Consider the following 21,437-nt stretch of genomic DNA (forward strand, 5'->3'; position numbering starts at 1 on the left):
CTATCAGGACTCAGAAAGAGGGGGGAGGAGAAGGTCACAGACAGAAACGATCTTCCTCCCTCCTATCTGCAGCCACAGAAGCAGGCGAGCTCAGGTTATCTTTGTGTTTGCTTCTTTTCCCCCGGGATGAGTGGGGGAGGGGGGAAATTTAGAACAATCAATTCCGAAAACAGGGCATTTTCTGCTTGGTCAGACATATGCCCATTCAAGGGATGCAAAACAAGGGACTCTGACTAGGCTATCGAGTCCCATCAATTACGCCACATGGAAAAACTGGACAGTTAAAAATAACATAGGGGTCTGGTGTTTGGAAGATCTGGGGTTTGGAATGCCAGCTTGTCAAGCACAGGTTACTGCCTACCAAATGCGTGCGCTGGGAAGGTGTACACACACACACACACACACACACACACACTTGTCAGGACAGGAGGGCTGTGGAGGAACAAGATGTCCACCCTCCCTGGCCAGCATGGCTCAGTGGTTGAGCATTAACCTATGAACCAGGAGGTCATGGTTCGATTCCAGGTCAGGGCACATGCCTGGATTGAGAGCTTGATCCCCAGTGTGGGACCCACAGAAGGCAGCTGATCAATGATTCTCTCTCATCATTAATGTTTCTATCTCCTACTCCCTCTCCCTTCCTTCCTGAAATCAATAAAACTATATTAATAAGTAAATAAAGAGGTTACTACACCAAGAAAAAAAAAAAGGCGTCCACCCTGATGTTGGTGTGTGTATCACCACCAATTCTTGACCCCCACCCACCTTGGTCTGAAGGACTCCCAAGCCCTTTCCTGGCTGCGCAAAGGGCAGTCCTCATCCCTGCAGGAAGCACCCGCCTCCTCCCGGGAAGAGGCGACAAGGAATGAAGTGTGAGCCAGTCCAGTCACAACACAGACTCAGTCCACCTCCACGTGTTGTGTTTCTGCATCTGTGAATTCTGGCTCTTTCTCAGAAGAGCCCAGTGTCAGCACTGATTAAGTAGCAAGCAATAACCTGAGGTGCTGGACAAAGCATCCCGTAGACAAATCTTTCTCAAAGTCTCTTCTAGCACATTTGTTCTAAGAGTAAAAAAAAAAAATTAATAACGCCATCGAGCTCTAGAACCTCTTTCTTCTAAGAAAATCAGAGCTTCTCCTACTTATCTCATTTTTCTTAAAATGCCAATGTGAGAAAAATATCAGCTAGTACGTCTGCATTTTACAGAAGGAAAAACGGGGTCATTGTGAGCATCTATTGTAGGGTAATAGGTGCCAACTCTTCTAAGCACTTTACACATATTAACTTATTTAATTCTTCCAACAACCCTCTAACAGAGGAATTAGCAATCCTGCCCACAGTCATGGGGCTTGAATTTGAACCCAGACTCCCCAACACCCAGGCTATCGGCCACACAGCCACTGCTTGCCACACTCGCTGGGACAAAGTGTTTGAGTTTTCAAAGAATGCAAGGCTCCAAGGGAGAGCTGGAGCGTAGCTCCCTGGGCCCTCGGCCTTCCTGTGGGAAGAATAGGCAGCATGTAGGTGGGAAGCTTAAATGGGTAACAGGGGTGCCTGTGTGCCTGGGTGGGAGTGGGGAAGCGCTACCTTCAGAGCAACCAATCCCGGCAAGAGGACGCATGGCTTAGAGACCTGCGGCCTTACTCCCCCGTTTTGAACCGGGACACTCATTCTCAGGACACCAGGTTTGACTGCACTGTGAGGATCAGCATGTGTTTGCCTCCCTGGACTGGATTTGTATTTTTATTTATACCATTTATGGGTGGTGGTGGTGGTGGCTGTCGTTTAAAGCATTGAAAAGGGGAAAGACATTTTTATCTATTAGTTTTTAAATATATCTTGATTGATTTCAGAGAGGAAGGGAGAAGGAGAGAGAGAGAGAGAGAGAGAGAAGCATCAATGATGAGAATCCCTAATTGGCTACCTCCTGCAACCAGGGGCATATGCCCTGACTGGGAATCAACCCGTGATCTCCTGGTTCATAGGTCTACACTCAATCACTGAGCCACCGCACTGGGGTAAAGAGGAAAGGCATTTTTAGATCCACCATTTAGGATTACCCCACAATCCTGCCCTACTTAGCAAATGTGCGCATGCACTGGGCAGGGCTGTCCTGCACCTGACAGGACAGGCTTCCCCAGTGGGTCCCCCTGTGCCCAGCCCCTCTGGGAGGTGTCCTGGTTTCAGTTCAACCGGGATTCGGTTGAACTTGAGTGACAGGAAGCCTCTGGAGGTGGACAACCCTCCCTGCCGGGACACAGGCTGCCAGCTCAACCTCCCTCAGGGCCTCCCTTTTGGCCTCCTTGGCGTTCCAGTACTTCCTAGGAATTGGCTCCACTCAGACCAACTTGGCCCCAGGCTATTCTCCCATTTTTACCTTCTGTTCACAGACACCCCCTCCCCAATCCAGCCCACCAGATCCTCTTGCTGTCCCACCCACCTGGCTTTCCTTCCCCAGGAAAGAAGGGGATTCTCTAAGGAATGACTCAAATGCTTCCCAGATCTTTCACACCTGGACTTCCCCATCCTTACCCTCCATTGCTCCTCTGAGCCTGACCAGATTCCCACCTTTATTCCCACCATCAGCTCAGGGCCGCCTCCTTCCCGAAACCTTCTCTGAAATCCCAAACCATGGGACCCGCTTTCCGTCTATTTCACAGACCCTCTCAGGGCTGGACTGCTCACTGAGGGAGCAGTTATTCCCCACCTGGTAACCTCACACTCCCCGCTTCTTCTCTTACTCTTCTCTCACGGCCTCTTCTCACCCATTTGCTGTGCACAAGCTTTGCCCTTTTCTCCTTCCTCTCTCCACACTCCCACATTCAGAAGATGGAGTGCGCCTTCCTGGGGACAACGCGGCGTATTCTTCTCTCCCTTTGTGTCCCTTCAGTGCTTTTTAATCAAGGTGTGCTGCGGGGTGTGGGTGAGGGGAGGAGGAGGATGTCTGTGGGGTATGGATGAAGGGACACGAGGTCAGAAGGAAACCGAGGCTGGAGGTATAAACCTTGATGTTAAGCATTAAGTGGATGATTCTTCTCTGAGGGCTCAGAGAATGCCAGGGAAGCTTTGGTCTGAGCCAAGAAATAAAATAAGAAGCAAAAAGCACAGGGAAAATGAAAGAGTAACTAGCGGGCTTTTCCTTCCTGGGGATTTGAAAAGCTACAATAGAGCCTGGAGGAGACATGCTAGGAAGCTGGACTGCCCGGGGCTGCCTGCTCTGGGTCTTGGAGAAAAGTGGGGGCATGGCAGCGCTTTGACATTGTCCAGACCAGCTCATCTGGGTCACAAAGGAGACGGGAACTCCCGGCCACACTGGGCAATCATAAAGGTTGTTCCATCGGTCAGAGCGTCTTTTGTTCTGTCCTTCTCGGGAACCCGAACACATTCCAGGCAGGTAACGGGTAAGAACAAATGATCACCAGAAGAGAAACCGGTATTATTGGGTCCTCTCACTTGGACACTTCATCAGAGAATAAAATAACCTGATTTCCCCAAGGATAGTAAGAGCTAACTCAGTCTCAGAAAGGTTCCTACATTCAGACTCTTGAACCAGCCAAGCTCCATCCCTCCCCACCCCACGCCACCCCCATTCGGCATGGAATCTCCGGCCCCTGAGATGGCACACAATGCCTCCTGCTGTGCTTGGGATCAGGGAACTGTGGAAACCTTCCACCTTCCACAGAACTGTACAGATCAGTGTTCCCCTCACTGCCCTGTGCATAACTGACCTAAAACTGAATGATCCAAACCTGTTCCCTATCCCCAGAGATGTGTGTAATTAGATAAAATGAGGACAGAATATGTATAAGTATCTGTTATACTGGGATTGCTGCCCAGAAAGGAAATGAGCACCAGGAACCGGACGGCCCTATGTGCGCCCTCTGTGCTGAGGGGCCACATACAAGGGCTGAGGGAGAGGACCTTCCAGGGTAAGAGCTACCCTGGCCGGTGTGGCTCAGCTGGTTGGGTGTTGTCCTGTGCATGGAAGGGTTGCCAGTTCAATTGCTGGTCAAGGTATATGCCTGGGGTTGTGGGCTCCATCCCTGCTAGGAGGCTTGCAGGAGGCAACCAACTGATGCATGTTTGGCTCCTAAATTGATGTTTTTCTCTCTCTCTCTCTCTCCTTTCCTTTCTCTCTAAAAATCAATTTAAAAATCTTTTTTTAAAAAGAAAAAGTCCTAGTGCAGTATGACCTTTCTGAGTTGACAAACGTCTTTGTACAATTCTGCTACTACAGCCCATATTTCGTGCACCATCAGCATTTTCTCTGGCTTTCTGCATTGAAGGATATCTAGTGGACTAGATGGGGAGAAATTACCATTTCCTCTGGCTTTCTGCATTGAAGGATATCTAGTGGACTAGGATCTGAATTAAAACTTGACTTGGGAAGCCCATCTCAACCTCGGTCTTCACCTTCCTCCTGACACAGAACCAGGTCTCTTCCAAATAGCCCCAACAGTGAAGGATTAGGAGGGTGGAAAAGTGGTTAGAGATCACAGCAAAGTTACAATGATAGATATTTTTCTCTTGATATGAGAACCAAAGACTCTCACATAATCCCTGGGACATCCTTTCTTGTTTCATCATCAAGTGAATTTATCTGCATTGAACACGGTTGGGACACTGAGTCACGGGAAGGGTTATATCTATCTAGGCATTGGTACTATGAAAGGCATTGTCTCCAGGAATATGTATCTGAAAACAGTGACTGGGCTATAGTTACCTCCAAAACTCAGTAGGATGCATAGTAGATCCTCACCAGATCCCAGCCATGGGTTAAATCATTATAGTATTCTCACCTTCTGGTCTCCTCCATCTTAAAACTCATAAAAGTCCTCAAGGTACAAATAAGGCTAAAGGTAATCCAATACAGGCTGAGCCATAGTAGGCACTCAATAAAAATGGGGTCAATTTATCAAGGTAGCTATTCACAAGCTCTCAGCTACTTAGTCCCTGAAAGAGAACAAAGCAGAAAGACTTGCCTTTCCCTCCCAAGACCAAAGGAGGGAAAGCCATGGTGTTCTGATCTGCAAGGATGAAGTGATCAACAAACTAGGGGCTAGAGTAAGTGATGCTGACATTCATCACAGCCGAACATGCTCATGCAGGTAAGGCCAAGCTTGTGTCTATGTCCCCACTTCTGAAATGAAAGAATTTGGGGGAAGGAATTCTGCAGCCTTTTCCAAACTCCTGAAGTCAAGGGAGAGGAAGAGAAACTCTAAAGGGCTAGAAACAAATTAGGCGGGAAGAGCCGTGCTTCTGTCTGCTGGCTTCATTTGCTCAGTAATTTCACACGTTTATTAAATGTGTTCTACGCTAGATCCTAAGGTTAAGCAGGTACAGGCAGCCACCATCCCAGCCTTCCAGGGCCTTACATTCTAACTAAACAGAGCTAAGTATCTCAGTGGCCAAGAGAGAAGACTATGCTAGGACAATGGGGACAAGGGCAGTGAGGCCAATGTGGCCCAAGGTTCGGCCAGGGCCTCACTGGGGCAGAGGAGGTTTTGAAGCATCTGGAAGATGAGCAGGCAGATATCAGGCAATCGGATCTGGGACAGGGTGGGGCTGGAGGAGCCACAAGTAGTTGGTGAGACTGTGGGGAGGTGTGAAGGTCTCCCTCTCTCTGAGCAAGGGCACAGAAGTAGGCTTTCAGGATAACCAGTTTACTCACATCTCTCATTCTGAGCTTCTTAACCTGGAGCCCATGGACCTCTAGGGCATCCACTGATGGGCTGTGACCCCCATAAAACCATATGCAGATGTTCACACCTATGTGCATTTTCTCTGGGGAGCTGGTCCAAAACTTGCATAGGATTCTCAAAAGGGCCTGCACTTGCCAAGGAAAAGTGAAGAAGACACACTCAGAAGGACACCTGGTAACCTAAACACAACTGTGGTGTAGAAGCCATGGTTTTCCATCTCTTTATCACATAGAGCTTAGTACCAGACACATCATAGGTTTTCAGAATTAAAGGGGTGAGTGCAAGGAGATGGGGGGAAATCACCATTTTCATCACCAAAACAAACATGTGTGTCCTGACTATGTGCCAGGAGCTAAGCTAGTCTTGAAAAACCAACACCTCTTTCCATAAAGGCACATGGAAGAAGGTCTTCTCACCCTCCTGTTCCCAGGGCCAGGATCGCAAGGCCAAGTCCCTAAACGTGGATACAAGTCACCAGGGCAATTCACTGCAATCCTCAGATCAGGCTCAAACTTTAGTTGGCAGTTGCCTAGCAACAGGTGACCCTAAAGACACACCACCAAACGGAGAGGCCAAAGGGGCACTTTGTGGACAAGCTGGTTCTGAAAACTAGCCCCCACGCACGTCTGTCCGCCAGGCCTCTCGGGGAGTGGGGGGGGAAGGAGCAGACTTTGCAGCCAAAAATGAGGATGGCTGAGGGAGCTGGGAAGGTGTATGGATGAATGGTGGTGTGTTTTCCCACACTGGGGAGTAGGCACAGGGACCAGGGACAGGGAACTGAGGGTTGAAAGAGAAGGCAGCCTTGAATATAGAAGGCAACTGGTGCTTCTTTTAGACGGAAGAGATACAACTACTTTTCAAGCAGTTGCTGAGCAGATGCCAGCCACATCTAAAGATGCATAAAGTGGCACAAAGGCTTGACTGCACCGACATCCAGCCCTGCCCTAAAGTCATCATCCTGCAGCAGTTCCATGGAACTGGGGGGGGAGGGGGGGGGGGCGGTATTGGCAAGATGACAGACCTCAAACCACAGCTAACGGGGACCCCAAGAAGAAGTTTTTATCCAGGTCTCCAGAGCAGCTCACTCCCTCAAAGAGACAGCAAACAAAATAGGCAAAGAGACCTCACTTTCTAAAACTTAGATTTTAAAAAATATATTTTTATTGATTTCAGAGAGAGATATAGAAACAGCAATGAAGAGAGAGAATCAGTAATCGATTCCTCCTGCACCTCCCCCCCGCCCCAGCACCCCCCCATCCCCCCCCCCCCCCCCCCACACACACACACACACTGGGAATTGAGCCTGCAACCTGGGCATGTGCCCTGACCAGAATGGAACCATGACCTCCTGGTTCATAGGTCGATACTCAAACACTGAGCCACACTGGCTGGGCTAAAATTCAGAATTTTCTTTTTAATGAAAAGCTTAGGAACTCCTTTAGCCGAGTGAGGTGAGACTGGGATCCTAAAACAAAGATTCTAATCGCCTCTCCCGGTGCAGAGGGCAGAATGCACTACGCTTGGGAAGGCGGGGCCTTCTTCAGAACCCATCATCTCTTCTCCAGAAAGGTCCTGGGGGCCAGGGGAAGGGGCAAATAAATATATCAGTCTGGAAGAGAGGCAGGAGGAGCAAATGCAGAAGTCAAACAACAACAAATAAGACGATATAAATCCAGATAAAATATTAAAATCATTAAAGGGCTGCTGCTCCCTGAAGATTGGGAAAAATGAAGAGAGTTAATTAAAAGCAATCTCCATGCACTGCTGAGCCAGCCGGCCCAGATAAATCAACAGCTGGGGCGGCTGTGGAGGGCAGTCAAGGGGCTTTTGGGGGGGGACGGGAGGGGGGGGGCAGAGGGCGAGAAGGGCTGCCACAGAGATGGCAGTGACGTTAAATTGAAAACAGTGACTTAAGTTTCCAGTTTTATTAAATATTTGATGACACCAAATAAAGTTGTTTTTCTTAGGGAGCAAAAATAATCAATGAACAAAGAGGGAGGGAGATAAGGGTGGAGAGGTATTGTTTGTTTGATTCAAAACATACTTGGGACCATGGAGCCTGCATCTCTGATCGCCTCCCCAGTTCAGAGGCTTTGGGGCTTTATTTCTCTCCCTCCACCTGATGGGCACAGGTAGATGCGTCTTCTCCAATCTCTCTACAAAACCCTGGGTCATGTTTGTTCTGGGGGCTGGAGGAAATAGTGCAAAGTCCAGAGAAGAAATGGAGAGGAAGAGATGGGAAAGACCTTCAAAGTTCTCATTGCCGATCCAAGCCAGGCTTGGAGCACAAAACTAAAAGGTCAGCAGAAATGGTGGGAACTTTCTTTTTCTTGCTTGCTTTCTACTTTTCCCCCTTTCTTTCTTTATTCCCTTTCTCCTCCCCCTTTTTTTGCAATCAGATAAAGTTTTTACTTTTTATTTTAAACAAAACAAAACAGTTTAGCATTTCGGGCCCGGTCTAAATAAAAACCCAGCAATTTTAGAAATGTTACGAGAACAGCACTTCTCTATTCTAAGGGAACCCTCTCCAGTTCTTCCTTGATGGAAATATAATCAAGAGAAATGGCTGGGGGAAAGCGTTTTTTCTCCTCCATAGAATTGGGATGGGAAGGGGAGTGTGTGCATGGGGAAACATAAGGAATTATGCATTTGGATATGCATTTTAATTAGGTGGACAGAAGCAGCCGCCTGTTAATTTTTCTTGCTTGTTTCCACTTAGCATTCATCACAGGCAGAACCACCATAGAGCGCTCCCACGATAATAGATGGTTCTGCATTGGCTAAGTCCTCAGGGAAAATAATTAGCAGGAGAGAATATATTCTCTCCACTCCCACTACCCCATCCACCCCGCCCTCCCCCATCCCCAGCACCACACTGCCTCCCCTCCCCCCCCCACTCCCCCCCCAAGTGACAGTGGTCTCCCTAGAAGCCTGGAGGAGTCAGGCCCTGGTGTACAGGCACTCACTCTGCCCTGCCAAAGAGCAAAGGTCTGGGAGGAGAATCAGACACTAGACGCCTTCCTTGGAGTGGAAGCTCCTAGCAGGGAGGAAGGCTGCCTTGCTGCTGGTGCTGAGGGGCAGGCCGGCCATCAGTGTTGGGCAGGACAGGATGACAAAGGTCCAAAAGAGGTGGGACAATTCTCCTAGAGCTCAACGGGCAGCAAACAAAGATGAGTAAAGAGTTGTTAGTTGAGCCTAGCTGGTTTGGCTCAGTGGATAGAGTATTAGCCTGCAGACTGAAGGGCCCCGGTTCGATTCCAGTCAAGGGCACATGCTGGGGGCTTGATCCCCAATGGGGGGCTTGAGGAGGCAGCCAATCAATAATTCTCTCTCATCATTGATGTTTCTATCTCTCTCTCTCCCTCTCCCTTCCTCTCTGAAATCAATAAAAATATATTTTTTAAAAAAAGAGTTGTTAGCTGAGGAGAATGGGAGTCCGGATGACATTTTCACTTAATTTGCTTTACAAAGTAAAAGAATATTGTCGTTTTGCAGCAAGCTTGAATCTGAAGCATTTCCAAGGCTAGCAACCAAGATCTAAGTCTAATTCTGAGATGTGACCACCACCACCACCACCACGATGCTCTCCATAATTACTTTGTATAAAGAATCAATTCTTATCCTAACCAGTTTGGCTCAGTCGAGCGTCGGCCTGTGGACTCAAGGGTCCCAGGTTCAATTCTGGTCAAGGGCATGTACCTTAGTTGTGGGCACATACTCAGTAGGGAGTGTGGAGGAGGCAGCTGATCGATGTTTCTCTCTCATCGATGTTTCTAACTTTCTATCCCTCTCCCTTTCTCTCTGTAAAAAATCAATAAAATATATTTAGCCCTAGCCGGTTTGGCTCAGTGGATAGAGCGTCGGCCTGCGGACTCAAGGGTCCCAGGTTCGATTCCGGCCAAGGGCATGTACCTTGGCTGCGGGCATATCCCCAGTAGGGGGCGTGCAGGAGGCAGCTGATCGATGTTTCTCGCTCATCGATGTTTCTAACTCTCTATCCCTCTCCCTTCCTCTCTGTAAAAAATCAATAAAATATATTTTAAAAAATAATAATAAATAAATAAATAAAATATATTTTAAAAAAAGAATCAATTCTCGTCGCTGGTCTACTATGTCAAAGCACGCCCTCCTTGTTCACCAGCAGATTCAAGTTCCTCAGCCCTTCCCCCTCCCTGGAGTCCTCTTGATAGAAGGAGGAGTCTGGATGGTGATCAAGCCCAAGTTCCAGGAAAGGGCTGCCTGTGCCCTCCGGCTTCTGTTTCCCCTGATTTGAAGGTGGACTCGTTTCAGGGCAGCCAATGGGAAATGAAACCAGGGCTTCCCTTGAGCTCATATTCTCACCTATTTCAAGCCCAGACAATGGGAAAATCCCAGTGCAATCCCAGGTCTATTTACACACAGCTGGATGAGTAAGGCTTTGCATTTCCTGAGAAACAATGATTGCACACGATGTGTAATAGCAGATTCCTTTCACTTATTTTAGTTTTAATAAATGAAAATAATGTTTCGTATATGAGGTATTGCTGACTCTCAGTCAGCTACAGGAAACTGTAGTTCTAGTAACACCTCCCATTTGTTCTTTACACCTTCTGAAATGTTTTCACATCCATTATTTCATTCGGGCCCCTTGGAGGGTAAGCAAGGCTGGTTGTAGGGAAAGGGAGAAGACAGGAGGCTCAAGCTCTTTTCACTGTATAAAAAGACAGGCCTGATTTACTAGCTCTTGGCTTTCAAGCTGTCCTGTCATTCCAGATGCTCCCTCAACTCCCTGTCACCAGATGAAACCTCTCTGCCTAGGAGACCTTCACCCTAAGACTCACTAGGTAACTCTGCTCAGCTCCTAGCAGTGGTTCTCAACCTTCCTAATGCCGCGACCCTTTAATACAGTTCCTCATGCTGTGGTGACGCCCAACCATAAAATTATTTTCGTTGCTACTTCATAACTGTAATTCTGCTACTGTTATGAATCGCAATGTAAATATCTGATATGCAGTATTTTCAGGGGTCGCGACCCACAGGTTGAGAACCACTGTGACCTAGAGCCTCCCCAAACCCAAACCCTGACCCTCACAGATTCCCTGCCCTTAGGGAAGGGAAGGGAAGGGGACAAGGGGAAGGCAATCTTTGTGGCTAGGGATGAGAGGAGTGAGTCTCTGGGTTTCTAGGGCATTCAACCCCCAAAATAATGATATTCCTACAGGGATGGGGGAATAAATTGGTTGAATTTTGTAATAGTACTAGAGGCCCGGTGCACAAAAATTTGTGCACTCGGGGGGGAGGGGGGGGTCCCTCAGCCCGGCCTGTGCCCTCTCGCAGTCTGGGACCCCTCGGGAGATAACGCCCTGCTGGCTTAGGCCTGCTCCCGGGTGGCAGAGGGCAGGCCCAATCCCTTGGCTCAGCCCCTGGTCAGGCTCAGAGTAGGGCTGATTGGGGAGTTGGGGCGCCGCCCCCTGTCATGCACAGAGCAGGGCAAGCGGGAGGTTGTGATGCCACCCTCAGTCACGCTCAGGGTAGGACCGATTGAGGGGTTGGGGCACCGTCCCCTGTCACACTCAAGGCAGGGTCAATGGGGAGGTTGCGGTGCCACCCCCTGTCACGCACAGAGCAGGGCCCATCAGGGGGTTGGAGCGCCACCACTCTCACACTCAGGGCAGGGCCGATGGGGAGGTTATGACTCTACCCCGTCACACACAGAGCAGGGCCCGTGGGGGGGGGGCGGTTGGGGCGCCGCACCCTGTCACACACAGAGCAGGGCCGATCAGGGGGTTGGGGCGCCGCACCCTGTCACACACAGAGCCGCAGGGCCGATCAGGGGGTTGGGGAGCTCCCCCCTATCAGGCAGAGAGCAGGGCCGATCAGGGGGTTGGGGGCGCCTTCCCCTGTCACAAACAGAGCAGGGCCCGTGGGGGGGGGTGGGGGGGGGGATTGGGGCGCCACCCTCTGTCACAAACAGAGCCGCAGGGCGATCAGGGGGTTTGGGCGCTGCCCCCTGTCACGCTGATCCCAGTGCTGGGAGGCATATTACCCTTTTACTATATAGGGTAGAGGCCTGGTGCACAGGTGGGTGCCGGCTGGTTTGCCCTGAAGGATGTCCTGGATCAGGATGGGGGTTCCTACTGGGGTGCCTGGCCAGCCTGGGTGAGGGGATGATGGCTGTTTGCAGCTGGTCACACACCCTTCAGGGTGGGGGTCCCCACTGGGGTGCCTGGCCAGACTGGGTAGGGGCTGAGGGCTGTTTTCAGGCTGGGGGTGACTGAAGCTCCCAACCACTCCTTTTTTTCTTTTTTTTCTTTTTTTTATTCTGGGCCAGCTTTAGCTTTGAGGCTTGGCTCCAGCTCTTAGGCCTCCGCTGCTGAATGTAGGTTTCTGGCCTTTGCTTACAATGTTGCGATCCTGCTAGCTGAAGCCCGGGGTTTTGTTTAGCTTCTATATTTGTTACATAGTTGCTTAGAGTTGCAGCTCAGAGGCTTGCAGTGGCAGGCGGGGAACGTTGGAGTCCTCTGTCACTGAAGCAAGCAAGCCTCATGTTAGTTTCAAGCTGCCTGGCTGCCGGCCACCATCTTGGCTGGCAGTTATTTTGCATATTGCCCTGATTAACCAATGGGAAGGGTAGCGGTCGTACGCCAATTACCATGTTTCTCTTTTATTAGATAGGATTTTTCTTTATATTTATGATGTGTGGTTGCCCGTACATTTTAAAGAATCTAAAAATGAAGGGGATCTAGGCATATACCCAAAAGAATTGAAAGCTACTTATCTACCCATGTTCATTGCTACATTATTTACGATAGCCAAAAGGTGAAAACAACCCATGTCCATCAATGGATGAATGAGTAAGCAAAATTATATACTCTATCCACTGAGCCAAACCAGTTAGGCTCAACTAACAACTCTTTACTCATCTTTTCAGCCATAAAAAGGAAGAAAATCCTGACACATTCTATAACATAGATGAACTTTGGGAACACTATGTAAGTGAAATCAACCAGTCACAAAAGGGCAAATATTGTATGATTCTGCTTATATGAGATGCTTAGAATAGGCAAATCCATAAATATAGAAAATGGAATGGTGGTTACCAGGGACTACAAGGTGGGAGGGGCTATTTGGAATTGATAAAATAAAGTTTTGGAAATGCACAGTATTAAAGGCTGCACAACATTATGAATGTAGTTAATGCCACTGAATTATACACTTAAAATGGTTAAAATGGTACATTTACATGTTATCAATATTAAATTATATGTCATATATATTCTACCACAATTACCACAAAAATTAAGAAGCTACCTCTGGCCCTAGCCAATTTGGCTCAGTGGATAGACTCTATCCTGTAGAGCATCAGCCTGCGGACTGAAGGGTCCCAGGTTTGATCCTAGTTAAGGGCACATGCCTGGGTTGCGGGTCTGATCCCTAATAGGGGGGTGCAGAGGCAGCAATCAATGATTCTCTCTCATCATCGATGTTTCTATCTCTCTCTCTCTCCCTTCCTCTCTGAAATCAATAAAAATAAGTTTTTTTAAAAAAAAAGAAAAGAAAAGCTACCTCTGTCTGCTGTCTGCCTAAGTCTTACAATTTAGGCTTCTGTAAATTCTGTGATGGGCTTGCAACCCCCTCTTCCTTTTTTAGGCGTAGAGAAAATCACCAAGGGAGGTTTGAACCAAAGGAAAGCCTAATAATAGTGACTCCAGAGGAATCTGGGATGTTCTGGAGGTATACCACTGAAGGAGAGGCAGTGAATTCCAATCAAGATACTGCCAATACCCACCAAGGTCCAGCCAGTCTCAGTGATGGGTCTGCTGGGCACCTCCATTTCCTCGGCAGTAATACAGGGTACACTAGAGAAAGCTCAGTGAGACACCAGTACAGGTCCACCTACTTCAGCTCACTGAACAGCCAGGTATCTGAGGCTGCCCAAATAGAAGTAAAATAAGCACTCTATTTCCATGTTACTTGGGATGGCTGCCATGGTGGAGGAGAGGGCAGATCCAGGGAGATGTGGAGAAATGAAATCCAGGAGAAAAACTTTTGCTTGGTTCCCTTCTCCCTCCCCACATTTAAAGAAAAGAGTGAGAAGAAGGCAGATATTCTCAGTAATTTCACAACCAAAAGTTTATCTGAGTGCTTATATAAAGCAAAGTAAGTCCATTAGTCTTCCCACTCCTCTTCCCTCTTTCCACTCTCTGGTTGGGGTGATAATGAGAAGGAAAGTGTTCAAGAGAGAGAGTCAGAAGAAAAGCCCATGTTCTAAATGGACCGCCACCTGGTCCTCAGCCTTAGGCCCCGAGAAGGGAGAGGAAGTCCCATCTCGACCAGAACTCCAGGTGGTAGCACGGTGTGGCAAGGCTGGACCAGAGAAGATGAAATTACAGAGGAATCCCCATCTTAACAACACTTTAGAGCCACACTTTTAATCCTCACCCATTGAGGTAAATCGAGGTATGTGCCCTCAACCAGGAATTGAACCCATGACCCTTTGGTCCAGGGGCCGATGCTCTGACCCAGCGGTTCTCAACCTGTGGGTCGTGACCCCTTTGGGGGTCGAACGACCCTTTCACAGGGGTCGCCTAAGACCATCGGAAAACACATATATAATTACATATTGTTTTTGTGATTAATCACTATGCTTTAATTATGTTCAATTTGTAACAATGAAATTGGGGGTCACCACAACATGAGGAACTGTATTAAAGGGTCGCAGCATTAGGAAGGTTGAGAACCACTGCTCTAACCACTTGGCGTCACACTTTTAAAACAAGGAAGAATTCGAACTCTGGTCCCTGTCTTCTCCCTGTCCTAATTGATCATAGTAAGAGCCACAAAGTTTTTGACTTGAAAGGAATTTGGGCAATCAAGGTGTAGAACCTTCATCTTATAGACAAGGAATATGCAGCTCAGAGAAGTTCTGTGTATAAGACCACACAGCTAGGTGATGGTAGGGCTTGGAGCAGAACTCAAGGCCTCCTCTCCCAGAGCTTTTTCTCCTCCATTACTCTGAAATCATCATAACTGCAAAAGCCTTAGCCGGTTTAGCTCAGTGGATAGAGCATCAGCCTGTGGACCAAAGGGTCCCAGGTTCGATTCCAGTCAAGGGCACCTACCTTGGTTGCAGGCTCCTCCCCGGCCCGGGGCCAGCCCTGGTCAGGGCACGAGCAGGAGGCAACCAATCAATGTGTTTCTCTCACATCAAAGTTTCTCTCTGTCTTTCCCTCTCTCTTCCACTCTCTCTAAAAATCAATGGAAAAATATCCTCCGGTGAGGATTAACCAAAACTAAAATAAAATAAATAAATAAAACTGCAAAAGACTAGCCATTGTTCAGAAATGACTGGTTTTTTGCAGTTATTATGTGGAAGAGGGTCAGAGCTTGAGACAGGGTCACACTGATGGCACTTGAGATAAGTTTGGGGACTGGAAAACCTTTTCTGGTGGAGCTTCCAAGTACAGTTAATAAAAACAGCAGATTTTCGAAGCGAGTAACAACAACGAAAAAACCTCGTTCATTTCCCAGCAGCCTGAGATGACCACAGTTTCTGGATTCAGGGATGGTGGAGAGGGTGGCAAAGGAAGGATTAGTTTGTGCCACCCTTGTTCCCCTTGTTGAACTGAGGCCTGGGTGGTGGAGGACTCAAGGTCAGCTCTTCGAACGCCATTATTAGAAGCTCTGAGCCTAACCCCTCACACACGACTATTCAACTATTGGAAAACACTCTATCTAGAAATTCTAAACAGTCTGCCCCTCCCCACCCCCACCCCAGCACCTCCCAACCACTGCTTTTAAAACTCTGATGCAAATCACAGGCTTCAAAACCCTTCCTTTGGTGACAGTTTTACGATGCTAGCTCCGTTCATCCATATGGTTTGACAGACTGTGAAACACGAGTAACCGGACCAATAAGAAAAACAAATTGCAAAAACACAACACCTCATCCCTCCCCAGTCACTCACCCAACCAAAGACAACTTGGGAACTTACAACGGGTCATAATAGCACTCTCCTGGTGCTAATCATCTTTTCAGAGTTCCAGAACACACCACGGTTTTTATCCCCTCACCTATCCCCACCCCAGGCCCAGGCAATTCTGTATCTTTCCTTGTTAAATACCCACAAACGTAAAGACTACTTAAAACTAGGGTCATGCTTTTCCATAGGCCCATCAAGGGAAACCTGCCTGGGCAAAAACCATTTTCAACGGCTGTGGCATTTCCTTGGCCAGGGGCTTGCCACAGTAGGTACATTTCTGTCTCCTAGTGACTTTCAGTACACTCAGAAAAAAACTACAAGGTACTTCCCAAGAGGCTGGGATAAAAAACAGGCCTGGACTCTGCTGCCTTTATATGGCCCAGCCCCCACCACCACTACAGTCAGTGTGGCTGCACTGAAAACGGAAACATCAGACTCAGTTTCCTTTCTTTTTCTGGTGCCAGCTCAAAACAAAGCATGCTGCCTGCGACATCTTTCTTTATTGCATTGTCTGAGCAGATGGCTCTGAAACAGTTTTAGATATTATGGTCTTTCTCAGATGTATTCCAAATTCCAGATATCTGCATAATTCCAAAAAGACAGGAAGATAAGTAAGTCTCCAATGAAGTTGCCCCTGAATTTCAGCCCACCTTATGGATCTGGGCAGCTGCATTCCGCTGTGATCTCTGGGTGGCTCCCAGGTGGTCTGCAGGCTGGGCTACTTTCAGAGGTTTACCCTGAGACAATGCCTCCACTTGGGTTCTGGCAGAAATTAGTCTCCTTTATGGGTATCTCATCCAAACCAGACATTCTTCCCACTGAAAAATAATGTGCGCTAATGAAGCTTGGAGAATTCAGGGCGCTTTTCCCCCCTCCAGTGGCAACCAGAAGCAGATGGAGAAGGTGGTTCTTAGGCATCTGTTGGTTTAAAATGTCTGAGGGTCCTTTTTCATAAGGGGCTAAAATGTCCATAAAAGGCTGCAAACTCACAAAGTCCCAACCTCAATGTTCCCTCTTCCTCTCATTCAGAAAGAGCTAAGAGGAGATTAGAACCAGGAATGCGTCCCCCCCTAACCCCTGTCTCTGGTATCTAACCTGCCACAGCAAGAGCAAAGTCTGGCTTCTAAGTGGCTGACAATGACACAACTTTCCCAGGCACAAAACCACTTCAGATTAGAATGCACTGTATCCAGATCATAGAATGTATAGAGATGAAGATTTGAGGTCCATCTATACACATGACCTGCTGTCTGACCTTAGCTATGTAAGTATATCTAATTCTCCCAGAGCTGTGTCCTTAATAAATAAACAGAGATAAAAATAAATAACTCTAAGCAAGTGAAAATCCTAGCAAAAATAAAGTTTTAGTACAATTTTGTATGATCACAATTTTAAGCATGAGAAATTAGTTTACTGCTCTCATTCTCTATAAACAAATAGTTACTTGAGGTAAAGCCCTGTTGGTTTACAAGGAATAATTAAATAATAATAACAGTTATTCTTTTCTAAGCAGGCAGTTATAATAATAGATTCATATGTGCATAATCAAGTCTGGCAGAAGGTGGCAGACATTCCCAGTTAAGTGCATACAATCCAGAGTCATGATAACTTAATAAAAGTAAGTTGTTTCGTGTTGATAGCAGATTTGGGAAGGGTAGTTTACCTGAACTAGAACAGCAAGTAAGATTAGAATTTATATTTAAAAATATTATGTTTCCTAGGCATGCAGATATCAACCAGAACACAATATGTAATGTGACTGATTTACACACAGACCTTTATCCAATTCATATTTATGTTACCTACATGTGTAATTACTTCACTGCATGGGCCTTATCTTGCTTGTAGGTGAAATAAATGGGGGTGACTCACACATCTGGCTCAGACAATGTAGCTGCTAAATTAAATAACGTGTAATACCCATTTACACTTTATGCATGTCCATCTATGCTTTTAAATTCTATTTGTCCAGATGTGACTGCCTGGTTATGTGGCCACCTGCCGAGTCCCCTTTGTGATCTGATCAGTCCAGGCAGCTCCTGTTTCTGCCTCTAACACCCTGTTGGGCAGTAATAAGATGTTAACGGCAACAACAGAAAGAGAAGCCAGGCTGTCAGCTTCAGAGAGAAGGGGGGTGAAGAGTAGGAGGAGGAGGAATAAGAAAGAGGGTTGAGGGGTGATCAAAGGCAGGCAGGAAGAAAGCCAAACTGCGGAGAGGAGATGTGGCTCCAGGGGCTGGGGCTCCTAAGGAAGACCCCAAAGCAATGAGATTCAGATTGTGCCATCCAGCTACCTGAGCTACTGAATTACTGACTGTCCCACATGGAGAACGCAAGTATAAAGGAAAAATGTCCAATACTCAGGGCAGATAGAGCCCTACCGAGGTGTGGCATGAAACCTGATCTCATTTATTCCCAGAACTTTATCTACCACCACTTTACCCCCCCAATCCTAGAAGAAACCTTTGTGTGACCTGACCAGTTTCTGTAGGGGGCGGCAGTGGTGTCTGGCTTTTTTTTTTTTTTTTTTTTTCCTTAGGGGAGAGAGGCTCAAAAGCACACAGAGAAAATGCTAATGTCATTCAGCTACGTTTCATTGTCAGGAGGGACACATGAGGAAGAAAACAGGTCTCCAAACCATCCTCCTCCCACCCCCACCCCCCTCCTCCCAGCACCATCATCCATGCAGCCTTTTGGCTTGATGAGCCTCTGCGCTTTGTTCTAATTTAGTCCATGCATAATTTATTCACGTGTGTATTGTCTCCCGATCAGCAACTTTTAAAAACAAATGAAAAATAAGGCGTTTTATTAAACAAGTTGTTCAAAAAAATAAAGGCAGATGGTGTACGTCTCCCAAAAACAACGTGCCTGCTCCCGCCTTAGGAGGTTAAAAGCTCCGGCAGGAGGCTCGGCTGGCCGGGGGTATTGTTTACACCCTCTCACCCCCAGGGAAAGGGGCTGGGGTACAAAAAGGAGCAGCTAATTACAAAGGACCACTCAACTCCCACCTAGAAGAAGCCGGCAGGAGTGGTGCGTGTATGCTAGTGTAGGCGTGTACGGCGACTCGGAACTACAAATGCATCCCATTGCAACTGTTTCTAATTATAAAGTTCGAGTATAAAAATTCATAACTAATTCCACTAACCAGACCGCTTTTCTATCCCTCCCCCCACCTCTAACCCTACACAGACACCCTCCCCGGAACACGTAACCTTCTGCGGTCCAAAAGGAAAAAACGTAAACAAAAACCTGAAGCGAGCGGCGCAACCCTGGAGCGTACAGACTTTGCGCCCGCCCGCGCGTACACCGGCGCCAGGGTAACCAGGGTACCGCTTCCCCGAAAGGCGACAAACCCGGCGCCCCTGTGAGATTCCTCTAGCTTGAATTGACCCGGAGGCATCGACCTGAGTACGTGATTTCGGCTAAACTGCAAATCAGCCAAAGGCTCGGTAAAAACTCACAGCATCAGCGGCGTGGCCAGCGCGAGCCGCGGGGAGAGAGAGAGGATGCGGCGAAGTTACGCCCATTTGTTCTGCCATAAAACATTTTCTTTCTTGGGTAGCGAGGCTGTGGCGTTCAAGTGCAGTGTATCAGCGCTCCACAGCCAGGACGGATGCCGGGAGCCGCTGCTCTCTGATCAGCCTCAGGTTCAAAAGACCTCTTAACAGCAGCTTTAACATGTGTACGAATATGTGTAAAACTCCAAGACCTGGGACATTCTTACCCCTTTTCCCTATTGCAGCTGGGAGATGAGCTGGTACAAACGCGTTTCATTCTCCCCGAGCGTTCCTTCGCAATAGGAATCCCACTGCCGCCGCCGCCCCCGACCCCACCCCCGGGTGCGAACCTGGATTTCACTCCAAGAGAATCTAGGGGTGCGGACGCCGTTGCGCGGAGCTGAAAGTATCTGGGTGGGTGTCCGCCACGCACCCACGAGGATTCGGCACGAACCTCTCCCCCCACCACACACACACACACACACACACACACACACACACCCGCACTTCCCCCTCCCCTCGACCGCCGCTTCCAGGACAGCTGGGAAGCCCCGATTCTCCCCCGCGCGGACCCCCACCCACGTCGCGCGGTGATCCGGCGGGAGCTCCCTTCTGCCAACATCACTGCCAACAGCACCCCTTTTAGAGCGACGCTCGTTTCCCGAAGCCACCTCCGGCTCCGCGATCGCGAGCGGACTTGGCGGCTTAGCAGTTCCACCGACTGGAAGGAAGGAAGGAAGCCAGGATGAAAAGGCGGAGGAAGGCAGGCAGGAATTGGCTGTCGGGCGCGGGGACTGGCCCCCGCGTGTCCTCGTGCAGCCCGCCCCCTCCGTCCCGGATCTGGGCGTCCGCTCAAAGTCTCCCGGCGGCCAGAGGCACCTGCCCCTCGCTCCGGCCGAGAGCAAACGCTGCCTCTCCGCCCGCCTCGGCTTTTCACCCGGAGGAAGCGAGAGCGAGAGCAACCATTCTTGAGACCTGCAGCTTCTCTGGCTTCCAAATCCACGCCAAGTTAAGCCGAGTGGTTAATTTACTACAGCCCGTTCACCCACAAACACACACACACAGAGACATGCCGGCGACCGCCCGGAGCGCCGTCACGCTCCGGGGGCTGCCCCGGCAGGAAAGCTCCGAGCAACCACCTGGGCCCCAGGGCTCCCGGGACCCGCTGCCCCCCTGTGGTCCTCCCAACTCCGGGAGGTTTACACAAACTCTCCGCCAGCGATCGGAAGGCGGAGAGCTCCCTGCAAACTCCGAGCAGCCGCGGTCCGCTCGCCCGGGCGGACTGAGTCGCCGGGCGGGGACCCGGGCTCCGGAGGTGCGGAGCTCAGCCAAGTGCACCCGGGCGTCCCCTGCCCCGCGCCCGTCCCCCGCGAGGCCGCCCCCCGCGCCGCGCTCGCCGCCCCGCGAGGCCGGGCACTCGGGGGACCGTGTTGTCCCGGAGCTGCCCGCGACCCCCTAGCTGCAGAGCGCTCGAGCGCCGGGCTCCCCGCCGGTATCCCTTCGCTCTCTCCCTGCGCCAATTAAGCAGAACACAAATGTAACAATTTTCTTCTTGTTAATTGCATCTCCTGACATTTCTGCGTGTTGGGGGAAAAAAGATGAAGAAGTAAGAGCTGAAAGAAAAGAGGGAAACCCCGCAGCGGCTGCAGGCGCCGGCGAGCGCAGTGCATTGGCAGCGCTCCGCTCGCAGAAGGCGCCTTTTTTTTCATATTGAAACCACGCGGAATATGTACATTTTTTAGTCTTACTTACGCTTTCAGGGGGTTGTGAATGACAGTCGCCATTTTGCTACAATGTAACAGAATATTGTCTGTCTCAGAGTTCTAAAGGTTCGCTCAGGGGAAGCGAGGAGCCAATCAGAGCACGGGATACCGGCCCGCTGGCCAATCGGCGCCACTGGTCGCCAGGTGGGCGGAGCCTGAACGGTGGTAGTTATTAGGGGAGCTGTCAAAGCCCAGAGGTCACTCCCTTTTGTAGAGCCCGAGAGCGAGCAGGTCTTAAAGGGGCAGTACCGCGCGAGCTGCTCTTTCGGATTGAGGAAAGTGGAGACGCACGGGAGAGTATTCTAGTTTGGTTTGAGTTTCTACTTTCTAGGCAACTGCATAGAGTTCGCGCTTCCGGACAGAAATATTTATGTATTTTCAACAAACCATTGAACTCCATTCATTAGTTTTTGGCTTTTCTATTACGTTTTTAATCCCCCAATGGGCAAATCCCTTGTTCCCCGTGCAAAAGTTGGAAGGTTGCCGCTTCATCTGACAAATTACTCCACGTGCC

The 21,437-nt window shown here is 49.0% G+C and overlaps 1 protein-coding gene across 1 annotated transcript in view; it reads right to left on the minus strand.

Moving 5' to 3' along the window:
• DPF3 (double PHD fingers 3) overlaps window positions 1-20,944 on the minus strand; it is a 266,506-nt gene extending 245,562 nt beyond the window's left edge. The window contains exon 1 of the mRNA XM_036311929.1: window positions 20,913-20,944. Within this exon, the coding sequence (XP_036167822.1) occupies window positions 20,913-20,944 (32 nt within the window). The remainder of the gene's footprint in view (window positions 1-20,912) is intronic.
• Window positions 20,945-21,437: the final 493 nt, after the last annotated feature.

Source organism: Myotis myotis, unplaced genomic scaffold (genome assembly GCF_014108235.1).
Source record: "Myotis myotis isolate mMyoMyo1 unplaced genomic scaffold, mMyoMyo1.p scaffold_m19_p_1, whole genome shotgun sequence".
Taxonomy (NCBI): domain Eukaryota; kingdom Metazoa; phylum Chordata; class Mammalia; order Chiroptera; family Vespertilionidae; genus Myotis; species Myotis myotis.